The sequence below is a fragment of the Talpa occidentalis genome, unplaced genomic scaffold, assembly GCF_014898055.3.
Source record: "Talpa occidentalis isolate TD23 unplaced genomic scaffold, MPIMG_talOcc4v2.1 talOcc4.13, whole genome shotgun sequence".
Classification (NCBI taxonomy): Eukaryota; Metazoa; Chordata; class Mammalia; order Eulipotyphla; family Talpidae; genus Talpa; species Talpa occidentalis.
In genome coordinates, this window is record NW_023601322.1 from 48597820 (window position 1) to 48625230 (window position 27411).

General features: G+C 43.4%; 1 protein-coding gene across 4 annotated transcripts in view; it reads left to right on the forward strand.

Moving 5' to 3' along the window:
* The first annotated feature begins 2900 nt into the window (after nucleotides 1-2900).
* MTCL1 (microtubule crosslinking factor 1) overlaps nucleotides 2901-27411 on the forward strand; it is a 126048-nt gene continuing 101537 nt past the window's right edge. For 3 of the 4 annotated variants that reach the window (XM_037508826.2, XM_037508827.2, XM_037508828.2), the window contains exons 1-3: nucleotides 2901-3971; nucleotides 13092-13316; nucleotides 14634-14792. In XM_037508826.2, coding sequence (XP_037364723.1) covers nucleotides 2901-3971; nucleotides 13092-13316; nucleotides 14634-14792 — 1455 coding nt within the window. The remainder of the gene's footprint in view (nucleotides 3972-13091; nucleotides 13317-14633; nucleotides 14793-27411) is intronic. The other variant, XM_054694206.1, reaches the window with a different exon arrangement.

Below are 27411 nucleotides of genomic sequence, written 5' to 3' on the forward strand. Positions count from 1 at the left end.
GTAGTAAACCCCCTAAACACCTTTGTAGTAAACACCTTTGGAGTGGCTTGATCTAACAGTTTTTTCTTTAAAACATCTGTTATGCAACCAGATACCTCTTTATACGTGCAACTCACTGAATATTAGAAAAACAAAGAAAGCAGTACTGGACCCTTCCTTGCCAAGGACCCATGGTAACAACTGCCACGTTATTAATTCAAAGTGAAAATTTTGTTTGACTTATTACCTGAGGGAAGGGGTAGCTGAATGCAAGTGGTTTGGTCATCCGGCTCATATTTTTGGAAGACTAACTCACTGGAACATTTTTAGATGGTTATATAAGATATGAGGAGCTGGCTAGCTTGTGATAAGAGTCCTAGAAATAATTCTTCTGAAATGCGAGGTTTTGACCCTTCTGGGACTCTGGAGGAGGTACTAGGTGCAGGTTCTGGGCCCTGTGACAGACAGCTGCTCTTTTAGGATTAATGGACAGTTCCCAGAAGAGGAGAGTTCTAGCGCCCTCTAGGGCACAGCCGAGCATCTTTCAAGCCTTTCCTTACCAGTATCCTTTCTCTCCAAATAAGCCATGTATCTGAGATCCTATTAGATACTGTGTCATAGGAGATTCAGGGAAGATTATATTTGTGTGTGCTGTCACACATCCAGAGGAATTACCAGATAAATGACTCACAACAAGCCTGAGACAGCAGCCTCGCATAGATATGGTTTCTGTGCCCTGGATAAGCAGTTATAGGATGTGGCCAGTATCTCAAGCCCACCAAGGCTGAGGGGAAAGCAAGCAGGGTGGCTTCTGGGAGTGAAGCATGCCTGACCTACAAGATTTTTTTAAAAATCACTTTATTTTACATATTTTGAAAAAAAGATAGCTAAGTAGGGCCATTTGTGGCTGAGATCACCAATTTTGAGTTTGTGTTCCTTTTTTTTTTTCTCACAAACCTGTCCCCTTTTCTTTATCCCTACTACCACTGTCCCCCCATTCACATTTATTGCCACCGTCACTAACCACTCCCCCTCATGCCTCCCTCTAGTTGCTGCTGTTCCCTATAGGACCTTCCTGAGTAAATAAGATCAGTCATGTTCAGAATCTTCCAATGGTGCACCCCAACGCGAGGGCAGTGGGCAGTGTCCAAATTCCACAGCAGGTTGTTCATGTCACTCACCCTCCAGCACCTGAAGACCCTACCTCTCTTACCCTCCCACTGCAGTCCCTGCTCCACCTGCTCTGGCAAGTCCTGGGCACTCATCGCCAAAGTCAAGCCCTCCTTATAGGAAAACTCCAAGCTCTCCTGACCCACCTCAGGTAAGTGCAACCCTAGCAACTTGTCATTATTGCCGCCCCTTCGCCTCCCCACCAAGCCAAGTCAGGAAGACAGTCTGTGTCTTAAACCTTTGGGTATTGCCCAACATTCAGCGCCTCGGACAGAAATTATGCTCAGTGATATTTGAAAAGCACTTTACAGTTTACACAGCGTTTTCTCATATTTGCTGATTTAATCCCCACCCACTTTCAGATAGCAGTGTTTTCTACTTTAACCGGCAAGGAAACTGGGCTCAAAAGGTCAGTGGCCCACTCGAGGCTCTCCTGTGGCAGAATCGCTCCTCAAGCTCCTGCTTTTCTGAGGTAACACCGGCAGGATTTAGAATTTTGCAGACTTGAGTATGAATCCTGGCTCGGCTATGGACTAGCTAGCGCCCCACCTGCAGGAGACTTCACCTCCCTATGCCGATGTCCTCATCGTCAAGGGCAGTAATTCCAATTCAGACTTGTTGTGATGATTAAATAAAACAATGCCTATGCAGTGTCTAATAGAGCCTGGCTCCCAGCCGCAACTATAAATGTGCGTTCCCTTTCTGACCCCAGGCTTGGCGAGCTGCTTCTCCTATTTCCACGGCAGCTCCTCCTTCCCGGAGCTCCCGAGGCCGCGGGGGGTGCCAACTGGGGAGCGCCTCGCCCGTTTTGACGCGAGAGCTGGCGGCGCCGGGTACCAGCGATCTCTAAAGGAGCGTGGGGACCGCGGCGCAGTTTTGAGAGGACAGTGGGAGAGGGAACTGAGGGGTTCTGGGAGGCGGGAGGTGGATGTCCGACAACCAAGGAAACGCTGACGCCGCGCAGCACACACCATAGGGCGCTCACCTCAGCTTCAGTCCGCCGGCCTCCCCCCGAGTGCTCAGTGCCCACCCTTCCTCTCCTCACTTCACCTCTGGCCCCACCTCCTTCTCCCCCCAACTCCTGGCAATTTCAGGGCCCTGAAAAAACTAGACAGGTCCCAGGGCGGTGAGACACCCGTACGCAGACGGCGCCCCAGGGGAGCAGGCGCCGCCTTCCCGTTCTCCCACCGCCCTGCCCTCCCCACCCCGCCACCGGGTGCGGCGGCCTGGAGGCGGGACCTGCGCGCCCCGCGGTGGGGCGCTGGGGAGGCGGGGAGCGCGCGTGCTGCTTCTCTCCGCCCGGACGCGCGGGAGGGGCGCGGGGCGGGGCGCGCGGGCGCTGCGGGGCCCGGGCTGGCGGTGGGCGGGGCGCGGGGCGCGGGAACCCGGAGCGCGCCGCCAGCGCCGCCGCCGGACGGGTGCGGGTGAGCCGGTGCCTGCGGCCGCCTCGCGATCCCGGGCGCTGCGTGCAGGAGATGCGAGCGGCCTGGCGCCGCCGCGCTGCGGGGCCGGGAGAGCTCGAGCGCCGCTGACCTCGGCGAAGGGAGCGCGCGGCGGGGCGGCGAGGGGCTCCGCGGGGTCCTCGGGGCCGGTCGTGCGGGGCGACGGCGGAGGCGCGGGAGCGCGGGGCGCCGAGCGGGCGGGGCGGGGAGGACAGTGATGAGCGGGTGCGCGGGCCGGCTGCGAGCCGCCGCCGCCGCCCGGAGCCTCTGCCGCCCGAGCTGCCGCGGCTCCCGGCCCGGGCTCCGGCCATGGAGACGCTGAACGGCCCGGCGGGCGGCGGCGCCCCGGACGCAAAGCCGCCGCCGTCCGGCCAGCACCACCGCCACCACCATCTCCACCCGCTGGCCGAGCGGAGGCGGCTGCACCGCGCGCCCTCGCCAGCCAGACCCTTCCTCAAGGACCTGCCTGGCCGGCCAGGGGCGCCCAGCCCGGCCCCGGCGGCCCCCTCTTTGGGCCGAACCCCGGCGCCCGGCGCCCCGCGCTCGCCTAACCTCGCCAGCAAGGCGCCGCCCTCGCCGGGTTCCCTGGCCGCGCCCGGTCGCCTCTCCCGGCGCAGCGGCGGCGCCCCGGGTGCGAAGGACAAGCCACCGCCGGGCTCCGGGGCCCGGACTGCGGGCGGCACCAAGGCCGCTCCCGGCCCCAGGAGGGCGACGCGTGCGGCTGCCGCCGAGCTGCTGCCCAGGGCCGGGAAGCCGCAGCCACCGCCGCCCGGGGTCGAGCCGCTGCCAGCCGCCTCCAAAGGCCGAAAAGTCAAGCGCGGCTCAGGGGCACCACCCTCCCGTGCCGCGGGGACCCCGGCCCCAGCCACCCCGATTCCCGCCGTGATCCTCGCCGTGACCTCCGCGGCCGGGTCCCCGGCCCCCGGCTCGCGCTTCAGCCACACGGACAGCAGCTCCGACCTCTCCGATTGCCCCTCCGAACCCCTGTCCGACGAGCAGCGCCTGCTCCCAGCCGCCAGCAGCGACGCGGAGTCCGGCACAGGCTCCAGCGACCGAGAACCCCTGCGAGGAGCCCCCACGACGAGCCCCGCAGCCCGAGGGGCGCAGCCTGGCAGCCCGGAGCTCCCGGCGCTTCTCGCAGCGCCCCTGCCCGCCTGTGTCAGCCCGGGGGGCTGGAGCAGCCTGGGCAGCGCCCCTGCGGGGTCCTCCGGGCCCAGCGTGGTGGAGGATGCCGGGGGGCGCGCGCCGCCGGAGCGAGCGGTCCCGGGGACCCTCAAAGATCCCAGCCCCAGCGAGCAGCCTCGACTGGTGCCCGCGGCGGCGGAGGAAGAGCTGCTGCGGGAGATGGAGGAACTGCGCTCGGAGAACGACTATCTCAAGGTGAGCAGCCGGCTACACCGCAGGTGTCAGGACGGCGACCCCGGAGGGTCTGCGTGCGGGTGGCCCTCGGGTGCTGACCAGCGCTTTCTTCCTTGTGCCCTTCACTTTCCTGTCCCCGAACAAGTTGGGTGTTGGGAACTTAAGCCCTAACTTCTGGAAGGAGCAACAAGACCTGTTATGTCCCGGCTGCTTATCAACCGACTTAGCTTTACTTGTTTCGCGAGGTCGTGTTTCTCTCCGCTGCTGCTTTTGCTGATATGGGATGGGGGAAGAGAGTCTAGAATCTTGTTTTGAGCACCCTAGTGCCCACCTCTACCCCCGTGCGAGCTCGCCCTCAGCTCAGGAAGTCGGTCGTCTCTGACCCGGGAGCGCAGGTCCCGCCACGTGCCCGGGATGTGTCAGCTCCGGAGGATGCGCTGACCCAGCTTGCCGACCTGCCTGCGGCTTCTGCAGTTACACGGCCAGACGCACTCGGCGGTTCCCTTGGGGGCACGACAGCACAGGCAGAGGGGACCTCGCTGTTTAGGTGATAAACCTTAAGTTCAGAGGTCCTTTGAGTGCGCCCTGGATGGAGGGACAACCGTGTTTTTCTGGGCAGTCCTTTGCCAGCCTTCCGCAGCCCGGCTTTCCCTATGGGGAGAAGCCACTTGATTCGCACCACTCTCCAGAGCACTTTCGAGGGAGTGGCAGCCTCTGCTGCCGGGTCTCAGAGCCTTCTCTGGCAGGGCTTGATAGCAGTGGCCCTTGGTTTTGTTAGCTTTGGGGCTCCCCATCTGACTCCATGTTTTTTCTGAGGAGGAAGGCTGACGCTGCAGGGCTTAGACAGTGTTGGGGAGGGGCTGGGGAGGCAAGACAATCCAGGTGACTTGAGAGAAAATAGGGGGAGTTGTGTTGAGGGCAGCTTTTAATTTGTTGTCATCCTCTTGTTAGTAAATAGCTCCAGTGGTGTATGTCTATTCCTGTCTCTCTTAAGATGGCAATATATCCTTCCAAACCCATGGGGTGACTCTATTACCAGAGGGTTATGTGGCCTGTGCAGTTCTCTCAGCAAATGAGGAACCTACCAGATTGACACCCAGGGCGTGGGCTTTTGTAAGGTGAGTGGTGGTGAACTCTGCCTATCTGATCAGGTTAACTGAGGATTATTCCTGAACCCAAACCTCCTCTTATCAGGAGATAAGGGGTTATTTGACCATGCAGAGAGCTATTAGTGGTTATTTGACTATGCAGAGAGCTACCAGTGAGGCAGGGAGGGAGAGAAGGGAGAAGAGGGAGCTTGCTGGGACTGGGGGTGAGGTAGTTCAAATAGTGCATTTGCTTTTGTCACCTGCTCTTATGTAAGAGACAACAGAGGGGAATTTGAAGGTTTGAAGAGAAAGGGCAACCATGTTGTGTGTGACTCTGTCCTGAAAGCAACACTTTTAAAAATCTCAACAAATAAATGTAAGGTCCTTGAGGGGAGGAAAGATCATCTTGTTCAGTTTGGTAGCTTCAACTCAGCATAATCCTGATAATACTGCAGAGTGAGGGATATTTATCCAAATCATAACTGCTAAGCAACAGAAATGTGGTTTTTTGGTTTGCCTGTTTGTTTTTAAGATCTTTCTCGTAACATCTTTGATCTTAAGGTAGGCAGTTAGACATCACTTCGGGATTCATTCCTAGGTAACTGACATTTCCTTTATCTTTCCCTGTTGCTAGATTCTCAGTGAATAAAATGGGCATCTAACCCTGCAGTCTAATTTGATATTTCAATGAATTTTCACAACAACATAGAATATAATTGTGTATTTATCATAACCCCAATTTGGCAGACAAGGATGCTGAGAATTCAGAAAACTTAAGTGACTTGCCCAGGGTGATACAGTTAGTGAAAGTTAGTTTCTATTTTCCCAGACTTCAGAGCCTTTGCTTTTTTTACCCAACCAGGCTACATATCTATTTCCATCATGATGACTTTTCTCAGAATACACTACTTGCTTTAGAGTTGTTTTATTAGCTCAAAACATTCCCAAGTGTTTAGCTCTCTCCTAAGGGACTTTGTTTTCTTTTTAGGTGATTGGGCGATAATGAACACTGCTTCACTAGCCTGTGTACAAAATGGTCATATAAATCACTGGCAGTGTTTCTCTTGTGGGAAATGTTCAGTTGCTATTACTCGGGAAGCAAGTGTCATGCCCAAACATTTACTATCCATGGTGCCTCTCCCAGTCTTTCCCATGACAGCAGGAGAGAGAAATGGGTAGAGGGGGTCTGAAGGAGGCAACAACACCCTAACAATTGCAGATACATATGGGAGTTGCATATTTGTTAACTCAAAAGTTTTAATTGCAGTAGTTCATTTTGGAAAATAAACACAACAATCCTACCAGACTTTATTTTTAAAAATATTTTTTTATTGCGGGAACATTGGTTTACAACACTGTGTATGTTCTAGGGGTGTAGGGTCACACCTCTGCAAGTGTAAGTTAACACACCACGCCCACTACCAAAGTCAGGATAACCCTCCACCATAGTCCACTGGGGCCACTCCCCCTTTTGCTCCTGCTCCCAACCCTGCCATTCTGTTATCCTCGGTTGTGCAGTCAATTTTCAATCTTCATTTTGTTCTGTAACTGACTTTTCTTTTTTTTTTTTTTTAAAGATTTATTTATTTATGCATACAAGAGCTGGGGCTCAGGCCAGAGGTGTGGGTGTGGGGGGTGGGGTGGGGTGAGAAGATTCACCAGAGACAGAGCAGGGACCAGAACAGGCAGATCGACCCAAGTACACTGCTGAGGGGAGCAGCGGGCAAGTCAGGAGAGGTCTGCTACGCCATGTGGGTAGCTTCCTGGCCAGCTGGGGATTGAACTCATGCTGCAGAGTCTGAGGACAGTTTATAGGTTGCATCTTAACCCCATGCGCCACAGGGGAGGCCCAGCTGACTTTTCCTTTGCTTTGTTTTTTATTTTCCACATGTGAATGAGATCATCTAGTGTCTGTTTTTCTCCTTCTGACTTATTTCCCCTGGTAGACTTTTTTGAAGGTCAAGGAGCTGCCCACTTACTCGAAATCAACTCTGAGTTTCAGTGACTTCTTGGGGCAAAGGCAGGAGGCATGTGCACCTAGAGTGTGTATATTATAAATCAAAATTCTCTTTTTGTTTAGTGACTGGTAAATAAGATGTGGTTCTTGACCTACTGCTTGCTTAGGGAATGTTGCGCAGAACTCTCGCCATTAGATACAGCATCCATCCACTGTCACCTAACAAGAAGAGACTTAGCCCAGATGTTTTACTTTGATATATTCTGGATGTCTCTGACCACTTGAAGTATTACATTCTTTCCTGAGTTGGTTCTGTCACCATTACTGTAAAGGACTGTCATTATTTCTGAGCTAAAATGACCTAAATGTAACCAAGCAGAAAAATAAGGCCTGCAACACCGTAGGAGGATGCCTTATTGATCAGAAAATTCAAGTGGCGTTCTCTTCTTGGTTTTTAGCCATATTGCTGGATTTTTAAAAATAGCAAATGGCACCAGAGAAGTGCCTGCCTTCTGTTGTGCTATATGGGGCTGTGCTGGGCCTCCCTGACCTTCCTTTCTGCTCTTCTCTACCTGCATTAAAGGGCACCAGAGTGACTGTAAGAAAAATGCAGATTCACTCAATCCAGGTAGCTGGCTTTGCAAAAAACCCCAGTCAGAAAAACACCTCTGTTGTCCCCCTACCTCTGATGAATGCTAGTACATTGAGAAGTCTTCAGGAATTAAGGCAAGCAGTTGCATACAGTTATTCAAAGACTTTTGCTTTTTCAAACCAAACTCAGGCATGTTTTTTAATGACGAGAACTTGTACAAAATGCTGTTGGTATGTTGCCTGCCTGCCTGCCTGCCTGCCTGCCTGCCTGATGCAACTGTGTTTTGCTCCAGTGCTCTGAGACAATCAGACGAGCTTTAGTGCTCATTGTGAACATATTAATTATGTTCTGTTTCCACAGGCATTTCAGGAGGATTTAATCACTTCATGTTTATTGGCCTATTTTGAACATGTGTTTAGTGTTACTGGGGATACACTTGTAATATCTCTTCTCATCTTCTACACCGACCTCACCCCCACCAAATAGTGTTTCCAACGTGCTGATGTCCTGGGATGCATGAGGGTTGGCATGGGGGATGGGCTACCTAGTTCTGCTCTGCTTTCACAGCTATTTCATAACAGTTGTTTTTGGTTAAAACAAAAGAAGTCAGTGCCAGCTGAAAGGGCAGATAATGGTGGATTCTTTGAGAGAAATGATTTCCTAAGGGAAGTCACTGGGTTTTATAGGTTGTGGGCATTCCCTTGATCCAGCCTTACCATTCTGCTTCTCACCTGAGGCCCTTTTCTGAGTTTCAAGTTCTGAACAATTCTGTTGAATTTGGCTTTGTGGATTCTAGACCCTCAGGGGGTCTGGGGTGGGGTGGGGGACAGAGGGCCTGGGCCCGACAAGACCCTCTGAGAGAACAAGCAGGTCTGAGCAGCTAAAGCTCCTCAGCTCTTTCTTCCCTCCCTGAGGCCCTGCTCCTCCTCCCTTCCTTTTGAAGGGTTAAAGTGGACAATATTCCTATTCTTTCCTGACATTCCACCTTCCACACCCATTCTTTATTCAAACCATGAAAGAAGGGCTGTAATACTCTTAGGTGGCAAGATAATGTAGATTAGGGCAAATGGAGCCCGCCAGCTGCTGGGAGGACTGTCACTTGGTAAACAATGGCAGCAGCCCCTGTTCCTTCTTAGCTACAGCTGGGATTCTGCAGAGAACATTTCCATTGTCCGGAGGGAAATGAGGTGGATTATTTGTATATTACAACAGACAATAGCTTCTGTCTGTTAACTCCCAGAAGATGGAATTATTGTGACAGTAGCAGATGACTGCTCCTACTGCCCAAAGTGGATCTACTTAAAGAGGGTTATTAAAATAAAACCAGTTATTGATTTCAGTTGTTGAAAGAATGTTAAGTTTTGAATAAAATTATCAGTGTGATAGAGTTTTCATCACCTCTACCAAGAGGTCATAAACTCTGTTATTTTATATTTGTGGATGAAACTATGCTCATAGCGGTTTTCATTGAAACATTTCATTTTTATCTTGGTCTAGGTCTAGTCTAGTGCACACATGGCACCTCATTATTCCTCCAGTTTCATAAATAGAAGAAGGTATGATTTGTTATCAGCAGGTGAAGGGGAATCATCCTCTTTGGGAAGGTTTATATGACTTCAAGATTTCATTACATATTGAATTATATGTATTGAATTATATGAAAAGCTAGATTGGCTTTTCAATGAGATATCTAAAGTTTAAATATCTGACAGACCTCATGTAAATTCAGTATAAAATTATTGCTTAAGGACATTTTTGGTATATACTATGTTATACCAAAATCACCAAAATCCTAGTTTCTCTTCATCCCCATACAACTGACCCCTTTTACCCAAATTTCCCACCCTATTTTTTCCACTTCCTTTCTACCGTGTTGTTCTTGTAGTCCAGGACTTTGTTTTTGATTTGTTTTGTTGGTGTATTTGTTTTGTTTCTTTATCTACCGCACATGAGGAAATCATATGGTGTTTGTCTTTCTCATCTGATTTATTGCACTGAGCATAATACTTTCTAGGACCATGTTGTTGTAAAGATTAAGGGCAATTTTTTCTTATTGATTTCTTTGTAAAAAAACACAACAGCAGTTTTCCACTTTTACTTACTATGTCTAAATTATATCTGCCAGAAACATCATATATTCTGCTTGATTTGGTTTTTGTAAATATTTAAATGCAGATATCTTTAAGGTTCTTTAATACAATGTTTTCTAAATTAGAGCATGCTGTCAGAAAATTAATGTAATGTTAGCTTGAAAATCACTGTCCCTCATGACTCTAATCCGAATAGTCAGTTTTTGCTTTTTCAAACATCTGCTGCCAGCTTACATGGCTTATAATTTGCTTTTCTTGTGATTTCTTTTACTGAATCTGAAAATTGCTTCTTTCAAGATTTTATGAAAAGAGTTGAAATATTGGCCTTTACCCATCTCCAAAAAATAGACCATTGTTGGGAAACCATTTAAAATGTTAGTGTCTCAAATAACTCATTTTAAAACTGGAGTTTTGATATCTTTGCTGCACATTGCAATGTTTTTTTACTGAGCACCAGTTGCAATGTGGATATACTCATACATTGACAATTATAAAGCTCTGAATCTTAGCCAGCTTTCATTATTTTGTGCTGATGGTGGGCTCTTGAAAGTATAATTTAGGGCGTATGAGAGTTACATTTGTCCTGGTTGTAGCAAATAATTTATACAATTTATTGGAAAGAGTGTGTGCTTGGAACCAGACAGCCTGGGTTGGCATTCTAGTTTCCATTTGTTAGTTATGAAGCTTTGGACAGATCAGTCAGCCTGGCCTTGGTTTCCTTGTCTATGAGATAGGGTCATATGTTCCTGGCAGGATTATTATAGGGCTAGCAATGAAGGTAAAGTGTTTAATAAAATATGTCTTCTGGTCCACAAATTTAGATAAAACATGAGTTATAAAAGCAATAATTCAAATACATGCAATATGTCTCTCCCTAAGTTTCTTTTCAATGTAACTAATGTTGGTGATTACTTATGCCAAAAATTATTAAATTTGTGCATCTGGCCTGCTCATTGATTTGGAGGTATAGGTTCATTTGCTATTAACACTTTTTTTTTTTTTTTAAGCATTAGTTCAATGCAGGCCTACTGTAACAAAGTGAAAACTAGAGACTATTTTTATGCATGAAAGTTGGGTCTCATATCTTCTTATGGCTGCCTCTCATTTTAAAAGCTTTTGAGATAACAGGTAATTACAGGCCATAGTGACTTGGCTTTTATGGACAAGCTTTCTAGAAGAAAAAATTTCCTTTCTTGAACAGAATGACCCAAAGTCACCGAACATTAGGTATGCTATATATATTTGTATGTATGTATATGCATATAGTGAGTATTGCTTGTGTTAAACTATTTTTTATTAGTTACCTATTGAAACAACTACCTTTTAATTGTACTCAGGTGTAATTATTGAGGCTAGGCCCTCCCCATAGTCAGATCCATCATATTCATGGATGGAACCTGATTGAAACTTGACCTTGATTTTGAAGATTCAGGATTAGTTCTCTATTCTTTATCCAAACAAAGATTGCCATCCACAAGACCTTTTTAGCTTGGGGCCTAAGGTCAGCCTCTTCCAGTTGGGCCTGTCCCTGATGAGTTGCATCAGGGGCACAGCATCATCACAGTCTCAGTGTGGGACAACCTCTTCTTTGTTGCAGTTACCGTTCTCCCTTCCCAAAAGAGCGGTGTTTCCCTGTCCCATGAAAAGCCAAACCTGTCCATTCTGTTCATGTGTGTTCAGCTGACTAGCTTCTGTGCTATCCAGTAAAAGGAGCAAACTAAACAGCAAGATGAGAGCTGACAAGGGTGTCAAGAGTTTGAGAGAGCTTCTTTCTTGAGTCTCAATATGAATTAATTGAACAAAATAAATGGGAATGACTTTGAATCCTATTCTGGAGGCATTTTAAACCATCAATTATCAAATTAATAAAGACAATTCCTAGAATTGTCTAGGAATGCTGTCCTTAATTTTCCTTCTTCCAAACTATTCCTCTGTAGGATCTTTTGCAATATATCAGTAGACTTCATATCTGAAATACTACAGTTATGTCTATGGCTTTGGGAAGAAATTGTCATAATTAGGCTATGAGTCAGGGGCACAGCAAAGGTGCAGTTGTGTCCAATTTTGTTGTCTTCATGATTTGGTCTTTCCAGGTGTTGGTCTTCATGGGTATTCATTCCACAAATATCTATTAAAGGCCTTCAGTGTGGCAAAGAGGAGTGAGACACTCAAGGGGATTACCATTTAGTGAGGGCAACCCATAATAGATAGAAAGAAACAAAATTATATTAGCTGAGATAAGAAGTATGAAGAAAACAAAGCAAGGCAAGGGATAGAGGATAGGAGGTGGGAAGGGTGGTCAGGAAAGGCTTTGTATGCCTTCCAGACTTTGTGACTGTGGACTTGGCAAAGAGCTGTGAAAGAACATTTAAGAAGCAGGCATAACAGGTGAAAGACCTGGAGCACCTCTGACCCTGTGACAGCAGCTCTGTGGCAGGGGCCGCCTAGAGGCCCTGGGGAGGATGTGGAAGAATTTTCTCAATGTGATGGGAACCCCTAGAGGGTTCAGTTAAGGGAAGGAAGGTCATCTGAGTTTCATAGTATAGGACGCACTCTCTGGGTGAAGAACTTACTGTGGATGATGAAGGGGAGAATCAGGGACCCTACTGATGAACTGAGCTGTGTATGCTACTGCTGCCTTGAGAGAGATGGGGGCTTGGGCTAGTGTAGTGGTGTGGAGCTGCTGGGAATGTAGCTGACAGCACTGGGCTGCGTGTGAAAGGGAGAGGAACAAAGGATAGCCTGGGGTTAACTCTGGACTTTTGTCTGTAGCCAGAGTGTCTTCATGTTGATACCAGAGTAGAATGGAGAAGGCAAATGAAGGATCAGTGGATGGAAAAAACCAAACCTGATGTGTATTTGAAATGATGCAAAAGGGTTTATCTTTAGAATTGTGAGTCACATAGTCAATGCTGAGATTTCTGTTGTGGAACAGAATTTTAGGGACATTTGCAGACATGTTATAATTTTATGGCAATTCACAGTTACAATCCCACTAAAGTTTATGTTCTTTGAAGGCAGGGTCTGTCTGACTCATTTTAGTACCTAGATTGTGCTTTAGAAATAGCCAGTGTTTGGTTTGATTGTAAAGACTTAATTATCTTCAGATTTGATTTCAGTTGTGATTGTGATTATATAAAGAAATTTTGGGAATGCAATACATGCTGAAAACTACAGTGAATAACCTAGGGTGTTTTTTGGTTTCTGGGACCATAAGATTTGAGCAGACATCTGGTGATACTATCTCAATGCAAGAGTTTCCAGAGGACCCTGCAGTCTATGACACAGGTGTGGCCCAAGCAGTTGGGCACCTGTGCAGGCTAATATTTAGTTTGATGGGGCATGGGGTGGGAGGGAGACACTATCCTTTTTGATGGACTTGGCTTATAAATCTAGTCCTCCTGGCTTGTGTAGGATGAGTTGGATGAACTCCGTGCTGAAATGGAAGAGATGAGAGACAGCTACTTAGAAGAAGATGTTTATCAACTGCAGGAGCTACGGCGAGAATTGGACCGTGCTAATAAAAACTGCCGAATTCTGCAGTACCGCCTTAGGAAAGCTGAGCAGAAAAGCTTGAAAGTGGCTGAGACAGGTCAGGTGGATGGTGAGCTTATCCGAAGTCTGGAGCAGGACTTGAAGGTGAGTGAGCTGTGGGGCTGTGGGACGCACATTCCCAGAAGGGCTGCTGGGATGGGGTCCCCAATCTGAGAAAGCAGCCCTCGGAACTTGCTCACACCTGAGCCTCATGTTCTCTTTGTGTATCTCCCTCAGCAAATTTCAGCATAAACAGTCTGTTTACTTTATGACTTATAGGGTATGTGTAGTCATATGGCTTTGATGGGTCAAGATCTAAGTCTGTCATCTGAACCAGAATCTTAAAACCTACGAAAAAAAAAAATCAAAGGAAGAAAAAGAGAGAAAAGAAATCATAGTCATGGATCTACAGTGAAAAAGAACTAGCACCTGCCAATTGGTTTGGCAATTGTATAGAAATTGTACAGAGACTTTTTCTAAAACTCTGACATGATTTTTAAAAAATCAGTTATCAATACAGTTATAGTCAAAGACCACTGTTAAAGTTGACCATAATTACTTAACATTTTTATATTGATTTAGTTTTTAGGATGCAGAAAATCTGAGATGACAATAACCCAAGTGAGATGTATAGTGGCGATTTAACTGAAGGAGAACTAGAGTCAGAACTAATTGTCTGAAGTGTCTTTGAGAACCATTGACAGAAATGAGAATGAGGTGAAGAAATTCCAGACTTTATACCATTTACTGTCTCCATGAGCAGCACTGCTTCTCTCATGCCTCAATTATCAAATCATTTATCTAGAGATGAATTATACATAGTGTCCTCCTTATTATGGGAGTACTTGTGAAATCTCATTTAGCCTTTCATTGTAACAGGAAAAGGATCTTTGTAATTCTATCAAATTTATAAACCACTAACAAAATGTCATTCAGTGTGATATAAGGGTGATTTATATTTTTCTTGCAAAATGTCTTTCCTCATTTCCTTTTAGAAAGTAAAAATGTTTAACTACTTATAACATTCGGATATTTTACATAGGTGACAATTTATAACTTGACTCTATTGAACATCTGCTGTATGCAGAATTATTTTATTTTTTGCAGAGAGGCCTAATATTACCTTTACACAAATAATGTTTGTTTTTATTATTATTTATAATTTAAGGCATGTGCACCTGGGCAGGACTGGCATTCTTGGTGACATTCTATAAGGAAGTGTTATCCAAAGTGATCTTTTAGTCAGATGAAAGTCATATTCTCCCTCATAACATGGATTTTATGTTTTAAACTAACATTGCAAGAGTCTTTGCTCTTTTGTGTAATACCATATTAATGATTTTGCCTCTGTAGTTGTCTGAATGTATCCTCAGCCCAGGAAAAGCTGTATATCCTCATGACTATCTCTGTGGGTCGATTCAGGTAGCCAAAGATGTATCTGTCAGACTACACCATGAACTTGAAACTGTGGAAGAAAAGCGTGCTAAAGCCGAAGATGACAATGAAACTCTCCGACAGCAGATGATTGAAGTGGAAATATCCAAACAGGCTCTTCAAAATGAGCTGGAGAGACTGAAAGAGGTAATCCAGATATCTATGGGCATTTCTCCCTGGGGTTTAACTGGTAGGAACTTAAGATTCCAAGTGGGCAAACCATAGATTCTTTGTAGGACCTAGGAATGAAAAATGGTTTTAGCATTTTGTATGGCCTTATAAAGAACAATAATAACCATGCAAAAACAAACCTACAAAAGCAAAGAAGACTGTGGCCAAAGACTGTATGTTGCTTGCAAAGCCTAAAAATACTCTCTTTCTGACTACAGAACAGTCTTGTTGAATTCTTGTCTAAATTTTTTTTTATAATTTCCTTATAGATGAGTTGGTTATTAATTCCTTTTATATGACCAAATGGGGTATGTTGTTCCGAGAATATAAAATTAAGCAGGTGCTTTTTCTTGAGATTTTTTTTCTTCCAGTGAGCTGGGAATAGTGCTCCGGGTTGTCTGTTAAAGCCGTGTGAACAGATAACAGTGTGTTCTACCTATACTTATTATTCAGCCAATATGATTTAAATATCCTTTTTTTTTAATTTTTGGAATGAATGTGTTCTAGTAAAATGGTCTAGAAAATGAATATATGTATGTTATTATTTTCAGTTGCATACAGCACTGTAAATCCTGTTTTGTTGTTGACTTCCATTGCAAGATGAAAGCTGAATATTATCTAGGAAAATATCCTGTATATTAATGAAATGGAAAAGTATTGGGAGGCTTTAAAATGATGGCTAAAACTAGCATATTACCTGCTAATAGCCTCCCTCAACAGCTTATTTTTCCTTTGGATAAGTTTCCTGAGTCACACAGTCTTTCTCCATCCACCCAATGGTCCATTCACCCACTTATAATTCAGGCTTTATACTAGGCTCTGCGTTTGCAGATATCTCAGCATATAGCAGTGCAGGCCCTGTCTTCAAGGTATTTACAGGTCAGTTCGGCACAGGATAGTATAGCAAACAAATACAGCAAAACAGCAGTGCTGCTGCTTCTGATTCTCTCCCACTCCCTCTCCTCACAGCCACACTGGTCTCTCCACTGCTCTTCCTGCTCACCCCACCCCCACCCCCACACACGCCTTCTCCAGAAACCTCTGCAGCTGTGTCTGTGGCTCCTCTCTCAATTTCAGGTCTGTGGTGTCTCACCTCAACCCACCCTCCCTCAACACTTCAAAGTTAAATTAGTCCCTGTGTCTACACAGGGACTTCTCCTCTGATATCAGTAAATTATTTGTTGTCACCACTTATCTAGAAATGCTGTTTGTTTGTTTGTTTGTTTGTTTTGTCTTATGTCAGTCCCCCATTCATGAATACCTCCAAGACACAAGCTCCGTGGGCTTGAGGGTGTGGGGATGGATTATCTGTTTGGTTCAGCATGGGGTCTTAGTCCAGTGCCTGGTACAAAGGCCTCACTGGTGAGGGAGTGAGTGAAGGTGAGAATATGGAGTTGTGGAGACCACAGCTCACCTACGAAACTCAGTGAGAGTCATAAAGGAAGGGGTAGGTCCTGAGAACTTTCTTTCACTGGGGAAACCCTCTGCCTTAAATATCCTTAATGTACACCTGTACTTTCCCCAGGACTGGAGGTGGTTCTTCTGTGATTGGGTATCTCTAACCACTGCACTTTCTGCGCTGGTCCAAGTTGGCTAGAAGGCATGCGACTGTGATTTCTTTCCTCATAATTTCCAGTTTGAGACACACCTTGGGGGTATACAAAACAGCTTAGAAGTAGTATATTTTATACATTATATATGTCTGCATGTATGTTTGTAAATAAATATTTAAATTATATATACACATAAGAAGTAAATGAACAAATGTATTTTCAGCAAGCACAGATTCTTTTGAACACCTTTAGATGGATCTGTGTAAGACCTGGCATCAGGTGACAGATAGCCCTATGGGGAAAAAAATGATTACTGATACTCATGGCAGGACAAAGACCTTCAGAGAGCTGTGATGCTGGTTCCTACTGGATGTGAGAGGGAAGTAGAGGGATCCCCTTCCTTTCTTTGTGGGTTAAAATTACTCTAAGGGAATGCTCAGTTGGGGCACAATAATTTTTTCACTTGCAGCATTGCAATCAAAACTGGTGGGACTGCATATTTATAACAAACTTCTAAATGAATTGTCGAGCTGTTGCCTGAATGAATTATAAAACTATAGTCCAATACAGTTACTTGCTGGCAAACTGTGCTGCAGTGCTGAGCTTTGACCAAGTGGCACAAGCTCAGAGGTGGCCAAGGGTATAGTTAATGGAAAGTGCCAGCTGTGGCCTTCATGATGGGTTCTTTTGACCAAAGGCAGAACAAAATATGCTATGAATTTTGCTGTGGGGTGAAGATCATATTTTCTCTGCCCCGAGTGTTGCTCATTAGTGTTCACCTTGTAAGTTTTGTAAATGGATGTGTCACATTCTGAAAAAGGTGACTGTGTGTGTGTTTCTAAATGACAGGGAGTAGTTGCAGATGTACACGTGGTCCTCGGCACAGACCTGCACCCCTTCATCTCTGTGGTGCCGCTGGGACTTCTCTTCAACTGCAGGCTGTATTTTCAGCTGAATGTTGGACTGCTCCAATATGAATTTCTCCTAGTGCTTCAAACTCAGTGTGCCCAAAAACAAAGTTACAACCCTTGCCCATCTGAACCTCCTCTGTCTTTCCCATTGATCAGTGGTTCCACTGCCTTTTTCATGGTCAGTGTAAGCAATGGCAATTTCTCCCTACCTCTCATGCTTCCCACACTCAATTGCCTGCCTTGTGCTTGTGCCTGCCTTTTACTGTCCTGCTTTTGCAGGTTTCAAAATTTTTCTTTTCAACCAATATATGAATTAACCTTGAAAATAACGCTAAGTAAAAGAAGTTAAAGAAGATAGATGTGTTGAATGATCCCATTTATAGGAAATATCCAGACTAGGTAAATCCATGGGGACAGAAAACAGATTAGTGGTTTCCAGGGGCTGGGGAGAGGGGATTACCTAATGGATATGTGATTTTCTTTGGGGATCATGAAAATGTTTTATAGCTAGACAGATGGGATGGTTTTGTGACAATGTAAATGTACTAAATGCCACTTAATTGTACACTTTAAAGTGGATCATTTTTAGCACAATTAAAAATTATTACTTTCTCTATTCTATCCATCCTTTCTCCTGTCTCCTCTCAAATGAATATTGAAGACCGACACTATGTAATCTCTGCTGTAAAAGCACGCACTGCTTCTAACCTCTACTTTCTCTCCTGCAGTGGCCAAATCTGACAGCGTCACTTTCTGCTTAAATAACAAACTAGACTTTGTCTCCTACTTGTCTTACTTCTTCATGTGACATAGAGGTTCTTTCCTCCCTGGCCGAGCCCTGTGTCCCAGCTGAGTTTCCCAACATGGCAGTAAACCCTGGAAGGAAAGAAAAGACAGTTGAGAAGACACTATTTCTTCTAGTTCTCTTTGCACTAGTGGAAGTTTACCTTGAAAAAGTCACTTACTGATGGATGAGACAAGTGAAAAAAGTTAGCAATGTTACTCCATCTAGAATCATGGGTTAACCAGCTTCTGGTTAGCTCTAGCTTACTTGCTTGTTTCCTGTGCCTATTCATGCTATGGTCCATGCACCCAAATACCCAACACCCCCCTCCATTTGTGCAAGCTCAAAATATTTTTGTGCCCCCCTTTTTTTCATCTATTTATTACTCAACTCTCCCTAAGGTAGATTATCTCAAAATGTGGAAAATGGTTAACCTTAGCTTAGTTTGAACTTTTTAAAGATTATCCAAGTGCTTCCAGTGAACAATATTTCATTCTTCCGGAAGTTTTGAGTGCTCAATAATGCATTCTATATAGACACAAATAATACTAGGGAGCTAGTCAGCACTAGCAGGGGATAGGGACATGCTCTAGACCATGTCAGTGAACCAGAAGTCATTCAGTGAATGAAACCACAGGGAACCACCTGGTAGATAGATGTGGGGCACCTTTCATCATCATTCAGGATTTGATATGAATTCTCACGGTTTGAGAATTGTGCCTAGTAAATGGCCAGGTTTTTAAAATATTTCTTGAGTGCTTGAGAAGGATGTGTAGGCACCAATTTTGGGTGAAGCCTTTAATTTACATACATTCAATTGAAGACTTTCAAACTTTAACCATTACCAAAAGAAAGTTCATTTTATATAATACAAAAAATAAAAGTTTCACAAAGTATTGCTTATCTTTGCCATATGGAATAAGCTGCAATATTTTCAGTTTAATAATAAATCTCTTTATTCTAATTTACTGCTATACTATTTATAAAATTACTTTATCTGCTTTTATCACCTATACTGATTTTCTTTTGATTAATATTTGCCTGGTATTAATTATTTTGTGATTACTTTTTCTATGTCATTCATGTTTTAGGTCTTTTTCTTGTGAATGAAGTGTGCATTTAAAAAAATGGAATCTGAGAATCTCTTTTAAATTTGTAAATTTAATCCATTTATATTTATTGTGGTTCTTGATATGTTCGAATTTACTTTTATCATTGTAATTTATTTTCTTTATATTCCATGACTTTTCTTTTTTCTGTTTGTTTTTTAGTGTTACCTCCTCTTTGAATTTTTACTTATTGTGTTCTCTTTGTTGGTTAGGAAGTTAAACATTTTATTACTATTATTTTAATGATTAATTACTCTTACATGTTTAACATGCATATTTGACTTGACATTTAAAGTCATTATTTCTATTTGCCTGAATAATATAGACATTTTAGAAAGCTTTAACGGCAAGCAACTTCTGTCTTTCATACTGTCATTATTATTTTAGTGTCATTTTAGTTTCATCTTTTTAAAAATCATTCTCCTCCAAGTCGAATAATTTAGTAAATACAGGTTTTCCAATCTGTTATCATGACTTTTTGACTGTTACTTCTTCCCTCCAAGTTCAGTTTCCCTCTTGTTCATCTGTTAATATATCCTTTGATTTTTTTTTAAGTAGGTTGTATTATCTGAAAATGCTTTTCTTTCATTGACAGTCTTGAAAACTAATTAGTTGGGCATAGAATTACAACACTTTGATAATATCTTAGTATCTTCCAGCTCTACTTTTCTATCAAGAGGTTTGCTGTGAGCATAATTCTTATTTGTATAGATAATCTCTCTTTACTTACAGTTATTTTTGTGTTTTTCCCTTTGTATCTGGTATTTTGTAATTCAATTTGATTTATTTAGATTTATTTTTATTTTTTCTAAACCTTTTATGCCAACCTAAATATGTCTTTCATGAAATCTGGAAAGTTCTCACTCTTTGTATAGTGTTCAATAATGAAATTATCTCTTTAAATAGTCTTTGTTTCTCACTCTCTGTATTTCTTCTAGAAGTTCAATTATTCTTATGTGGGACCTATTGACCATTTTTATTCCAACCTCCATGTCTCCCACTTGTATCTTTTTTTTTCCAAATTCGATTAATTTTTTGACCAAGTTACTAATTCTTTACAACAGAAAATAATTACATTTTATTCACCCATTATATTTTTATTTCAGTGAGTTTACCTTTCATTTGTGAGTTTTAAAAAGTTGCTTGTTCTTTTTCATAGTTTGTTCATTCTTTATCTCTTATATCTATTTTTAAATCTTTCAGCATTTTAAACTCATAGTTTCAGTTTGTTCTGTTATCTCAAGTCCTTGATGTTATTAATCCTTTTATTTGAATCTTCTGATTCTCACACACAGAGGATTTTATTATGAGCTTATCACAGTGGGAAATCCATGAAGTCTGTTGAAATGTCCTTCTAGAGTGATTTCTTTGTTAGCCTTTTTCAGAGACCTTGGTACTATCATTTCTAAACATAGTTGTTATTTTTTTGGCTCCTAGAGTTGTGTAACAAATGGATAATGTCTTTCAAACATCATACTTGTATATGAGAGAGGCCAAGGATATTTTTGTCCTTCAAAGGAGATTTTTTTTCCCCACAGCCCAGTGTCCTGAACAGAGACTTCTCCACTCCCTCCCATCAGTGATTTTTAGTTTACTTTTACTTTCAAGAGTGGAGCTCTTCAGTGGGTTGCTTTTGGGTACATTCATTGAAGTCTCCCCTTATAGCCTATTTCTGTGTCTGGTAACTTCTACCATTCACTCCCACCCTCCACCTCGAAACATATATTCTGTGCTAACTACTCTGGTTTTCAGCCTTCTGACACTGGGGAATGTTCCTTTCCTTTTTAGTATGAGTTCCACTGTATATAAATTTTTGTCATATTTTTGCTAGTATTTCTTGCTGTTTATTACAGGGAAAACTCTTGATAACTCAGTGTGCTATGTTGCCAAAACAGGATGTGACCCTTCAGGGTTCAGTGGGAGCTCATTGGTAGAGGCTGTGGAGCCCGACAAGTGACCCCAGTCATCATCCAATGCGTGATTCAGCTCTTCTCTCTTTTGCTTCAGCTTCATAATTCGTCAGCTCCCATTTACCTCAGGACGTTTTTATTCATGACATCTATCTCATGGCTTTTGTTCACTGTCTTCTCTCTGTGTGTTTGTATCCCACTCCTTCTCAATTCGTATGTTAAACCATACATAATTCCCAGTGAGATGGTATATGGAGCTGGATATTTTGGAAGGTGTTTAGGTTATGGGTACAACCTCATGAATGTGATCACTGCCCTTATAAAGAGACCCAAGAGGGGTCCTTTGTCCTTTCTACTGTGAGAACATAGTAAGAAGACAGCCCTCTATGAACTAGAGATAGTGCCCCTTCCCAGACACCAAATATGCCATATCTTGCTCCTAGACTTTCCAGCCCCCAGAACTGTGAAATATAAATATTCTTGAAGCCATTCAGTTTATAGTATTTATATCAGCCCACATGAACTAAGCCTGGGTCTTTCTACTTTTTTTCTCAACCACTGTGTCAGGACTTTCTCTTTACATTCAAACTGCTAGGCAGCTATAAAGTCTAGAAACATAGATGTAAAAATACAATAAATAGTTTATTGCTATTATGCCGTAATTTAAAATTTAATTGTGTCCTGTATGTTTCTAGACTTTATGACCCTCTTTGTAAGAAATAGATTTGCTTGGGTGAGGCATGGTGGGCTGTGCCTTCATGCCAGGGCATCTCTTCAGACACTGCCAGGTAAACAGTAGGACCATCCAATCATGTGGGATCAAGGCAGGCATTCTCCAGGACACCTCGGCAGAAGTAAACAGCACCTGGTCTCATTTGTAGTGATAAATGGGGGGAAGGGGTTGCTGTCAGGGTGATTCTAGGTAGAGAACAGGAAGGGGGAGAAATTCTATTCCATGAGTGATAGCCCAATTATATGACCTGCTAAGTGAATTAGAAATTATTTTGGAATGAAAAGTGGGAGCCGGAAGAAACTGAGGTCACTGGTGAATTCTCTCCCTAAAACGATGAAACTTGAAACAGGTCGTGTGTGTGTGTGCTCATTTGCGTGCTGTTTCTGCATGTGTGTCTGGAGGGACAATGCTCTCTGTCTCTTTTGTTCAGACTAAGAGGGCAGGGGGTAGATAGACTAGAGCCAGGCCAACCAAGGGAACACACAGCAGGCAGGGAGAATCAGGAAATTAGGAATAGAGCAGCAACTCCAAGAAGATTTGGCATTAATACTTTGAAATGCTAAAACTGTAAATGGAACTGGTTTTGGTGACTGGGAAGACAGGGAGTATGTGTTCAGTTAAACAACCATAAATAGCTCTAATAAATTTCTGCTGTTTCTGGAGAGGGCGAGCCAATGCTATCACAACATTTTCTGGTCACTTGGAGCCATCTCTTCTTGTCAGAGTCATGACAAAATCATATGAAGGCCTTGTAGGAGGCTGGTAGCAGCCCTGTGACCCCTTTGCAGCAAGTCCCGGCACTCTTTGTCAGTGGATGCTCATCATAGCCTCCTAGGACACACAGGCCGGCATCTTTACTCCTCATGGTGACCTGTGGCTGGGATGAAGGAGGTAAAGGATTGTGCAGGCTCAACTATTTCAGATGCTACAGTTTCTTAGATTATCTTTTTCATCAAATGCTTTTGTCAGAGAAACATTTTACTTCCACTTTGCATGACTGTTGTCTTGGAAAAAAAGAAAGTAGTGATGAGCACCAAGGGAGGCTATCAGAGAATTGATAGTGACACCTTGCTTCTGGGGTGCACAGACCCTGGCCGGAGGACCGGATGCACTGAGTGTTAGAATCCTTGAGGGTAGTTTGCCAATGGTCTCAGCACCTACACAAAGAAACCAGGTTCTGGGTGGGCTGCGATGACCTTTCATCAGGCAGCTGATGAGTTGGCAACCAGCTGGGACTCGACCACATGTCTCTTGATTTCCAGGCATCTTTTTCTCTCCACCAGATCATAGCTCGAGATCCAGCCAGCTTGACTGTCTTTCAGTGGAAGTCACTGGAAGAGCAAGCAGTTCCAGGCTTTGAGCCTGATGGGGCTGAAAGGAAGGGCACCTTTATCTTTCTTTGTCCCATTTGTGCTTCTCTATAAAATTAATTTCTGCTTTTAGAAGTATTTATTAAGCTTCTTCTTTCATCTCTACTGAGAAAATTATAGGACGAAGGACAGTAAGATCTACCTTTGAAGATTGAGGGGCCCTCCCAGCCGGCCTGACATCATGGCCCCGTCAACCCCATGTCCCCTTTCCTCCCTCCAAGCCTCTTACTCCCTGTCAGCTTTCCCTAAACTTCCCACCTCTGTCTATTAAAATGCTGCCCATCCTTTAAGATTCTCTGGAAAATACACCTGCTCACTGAAGTCTTCCATAGTATGCTTCTGAACTCTCAACAAATGTTTTCCTATGATTAAACCATTATGTGGTTATTGTAGAAAATTTGAAAGGTAAAGAAAGTTATAGCCTCCCCGGTGGCGCAGCGGTTGAGTGATGGGTTGCGAAGTTGCCCGCAGCCTCTGCAGTGCCGGTTCGATTCCCCGGCTGCTTTCTGGCCACTGGAGGAGGGTCCCGCATGGCGCATAGACCCCTCCTGCCGCCTGCTGCTCCCCTCAGCAGTGTACTTCGGTCCTTCTGCCTGCTCTGCTCCCTGCTCTGGCTCTGGTGAATTCTCTCACCCTCCCGCACTTCTGACTGTACCCAGTGCTTGTATAAATAAATAAATAAATAAACCTTAAAAAAAAAAAAAAGAAAAGAAAGTTATAGAGGAGGCTAAGTCCCCATATGCTAATATTCCAGAGATAGATCTGATTTTTCATATGAAATTATAAAACATGCCATATATACTTATTAGTATAGTATTCTTTATTTATGTTTTGAGATACTTGTCAATTCATGAGTTTTAAGGAACACTACAGAGACCTCATGTAGCATTGACCCAGTTTCTTCCTGTAGTAACATCTTGCCAAGCTAGTGTGGATATCATAACTAGGATATTGACCTCAATTCAGTGGCGATATGGAAGAGTTCATTCACCACGAGGATCCCTCATGTTGGCCTCTTGTGGCCACACTCACTTTCACCCATCCCCACCCATCATCCCTGCAACCACTGCTATCTTCTCCATTTCAATAATTTTTTCATTTCAAGAATGTTATATAAATGCAATCATACAGTGTATAACACTTGGGGTTGGCTTTCTTTGGACAGCAGCATTCTTTATGGACTTACCCAGGTTGCTGTGTACATCCATAGCTTGTGCCTTTGCGTTGCTGAGTCGTGTTCCATGACATGCATGCTCCAGTGTGTTTAACCATCACTCATGGATGTTTTTTTTCTCCATCTCATCACTCATCACCCAAAAAACACTGTTGTGTTTTTTTTTTCCAGTTGGAGTCTATCATGAATAAGGTTGCCATGAGGATTCTTATGTAGGTTTCTGTTGGGGGCATGTCTTTATTTCCCCAGAATAAATGCCCAAGAACTCAGTTCCTGGGTTATAGAGTAGTTACTTAGTTAGTTTTCTTAAGAAGGTGCCAAACTGTTTTCCAGAGTGACTGGAACTGGCACCAGTAATGTATGAGGACTCCAGGTTCTCTCCATCTTCACCAAGATTTGGTATTATCACTGTTTTTTATTTTAGTCATTCTGGTTTTAATTTGCATCTCCCCAATAACTAATGATGTTGAACATCTTTTCAGATGATATTTGCCATTTGTATATCCCCTTGGTGAGATGTCTCTGTGTTTTTTGCTCATTTTCTAGCTGGATTGTTTATTTATTTACTGTTCCACAACTTCTACTATTGAGCTTTGAGATTTCTTTCTTTATTCTAGATACTAATGTTTTGTCAGATACATGATTTGCAAATATTTTCTCCCACTGCCTTTTGTCCTTTCAACAGGGTTTTTCTCAGAACAAATGTTTTTAATTTTAATGAAGTGCAGTTTATAAACATTTTCTTTTAAGTTCTAAGAGCTCTTTGCCCTGAATATTCAGACTACTTTCTCCATTTTTTTTTTGAGAAGTTTTATGTTTTACATTTAAGTCCACAGCCCACTTTGCATTCATTTTTATAGAAGGTGTGAGACAAAGGTCAGGGTTTCATTTATTTATTTATTTATTTATTTATTTATTTATTTATTTATTTATTTTGCCTGTAGATGTGCAATTGCTTTAGCTGCATTTGCTTAAAATGCTATCTTTCCTTCATTTAATTATTTTTTGTACCTTTATCCAAGTGAGTTGGACATATTTGTGTGGGTCTCTCTCTGGGTTCTTTGTTCTGTTGCATTGACAGCCTTGATTACTGAGCTGTGTGAATCTTGAAAGGGCTTTCTTGGTATGATGTCTATACCAGTCAGCAGTTTTTGTCTCATTTGATCTTTCAGTGGCATTTCAGAAATGAAAAAGGCAGTTCAACACTATTTCTGCTTGTGGCAGTTCAACACTATCTCTACCTTCTAGTATAAATATGTGTGTCCATATATCCCTGCCTTTATTAAGCATTCATTAAATATTTGTTGAATGAGTAAAGGTTTTTTAATCTTTATTTTTTCTTGAGAAACAAAGCTTTATTTAAAAATCCCTTGATGAAGAATTTCCAATTTTATAAATGATTATCTCAGGACAGTTAATACAAACCAGTAAGTCCACCATCGGTCAAGTTTTTTGACAATGACTATAAGCCATAAACTCTCTGGTTAGTGATAATCAAAGCTGCTTCCTGAACATTCAGCCAAGCTTGGGCTGTCCAGATCTGGGGTTATATCATGTCACATTATCTCCTGTGTGCTGAGCTGTCTCCCCCTCTTCACCTGTTTCCCATGGCTCTTCACCACAAACACTGGCTGCTCAGACAGCCTTTCAGGAAAGCAGCGGCCCCTTTCAGATGACCGCATCAGAGGCAGTGACACACACAGCTCATATGGTCCTTCGGTTTGCAGGCCACACTCAGCTCTCCCAGAAATTTAGCATCCAGCCATTTCTCCCCTTCTCTGAACACCTCCTTGGTGATGGCTGACAGGACCTTCCTAAGGTAAGGGGTACATTGCAACATGTCATCTACTGCTGTGTAAGCATTAGAATAGAATTTGTAATCTTTTTAAAAATATATATATATATATTTGCATAGGAGATCTAGGGTATAGGCCAGAGGTGCAGGGGGTGAGAGGATTCACCAGAGACATAGTGGGGAACAGAACAGGTGGATCTACTGAAATACACTGCTGAGGGGAGCAGCAGGTGAGACAGGAGAGGTCTGCTGCAGATATGTGGGTTAGCTCCCTGGCCAGCGCTTGAACTCAGACTGTTGGGATGATAACGCTGAGACTTAACTTCTAGGCCACCAGGGAGGTCCCTGAAATTTGTAAATTTTAATGAAATAGACTATGTTCATGTTTCTTAAACAATGAAAATATAGACAGAACGCATATTTCTGACTAATTTAGACTTTTAGTAGACAGTTAACTGAACCAAATTTGTGCTAATGTAATAAATAGAAAATACTTCTCTTTTCAAAAGGGAAGGGGCTAATGAATTTATATAACTGATGTTATTGATGTCATATAATTTAGATCATTTGTCCTCAAATAGAGAATCAAGAAGGGGAGAAATAGAAATGCTAATAAAATGCTCAGTACCTAAGTAGACCTTACTGGCATTTCTCAAACTCAAGTGAAGGCCATAGACTGTTGGATGGTGTGAATCACAGCCAGATAAGCAGTTTCACTTTTTCCCCTGGTAATCAAAAATTATTCAGCAATGAAGAGATACCAAGATATCTATTTACCTATTAATCAATCATTCTGTCTATACATATCTAGATCTATGTATGAAGTATACACACACATGCATACATACATATACACATACATACATATCTGAGTTCAAATCTTGCTCCTCAGCCATCCAGTAAAGTCTAGAGCTTGGATGATTGTTTTATTTTCTGAAGGGTGGGCTGGCCTGCCCAACTCTGCAGAGAGGTGGTAGGAGATGGAATTTACTTGTTCACTTTTGCTCTGAGCCTTTTGCCAAACATCTTCAAAGGTGCCCTTTGAAATGATTGGAGATGTCAGGAGCCTTCTGTGCAGGAGGATTAGAGGATGGTAGTCTTGGAGCAGGTTCTGACAAGGTGCTTCTTGCACCAACGCTTTCATTAGGTAGTGAAAGGTGCTGTATAAATGCGTGCAAGGACGGAGCCTTTAGCCCCGTGGTGCCCCACCCTGCTCCACCTAGAAACCCTTGGGAGCTTTTAAGAATCCTGATATG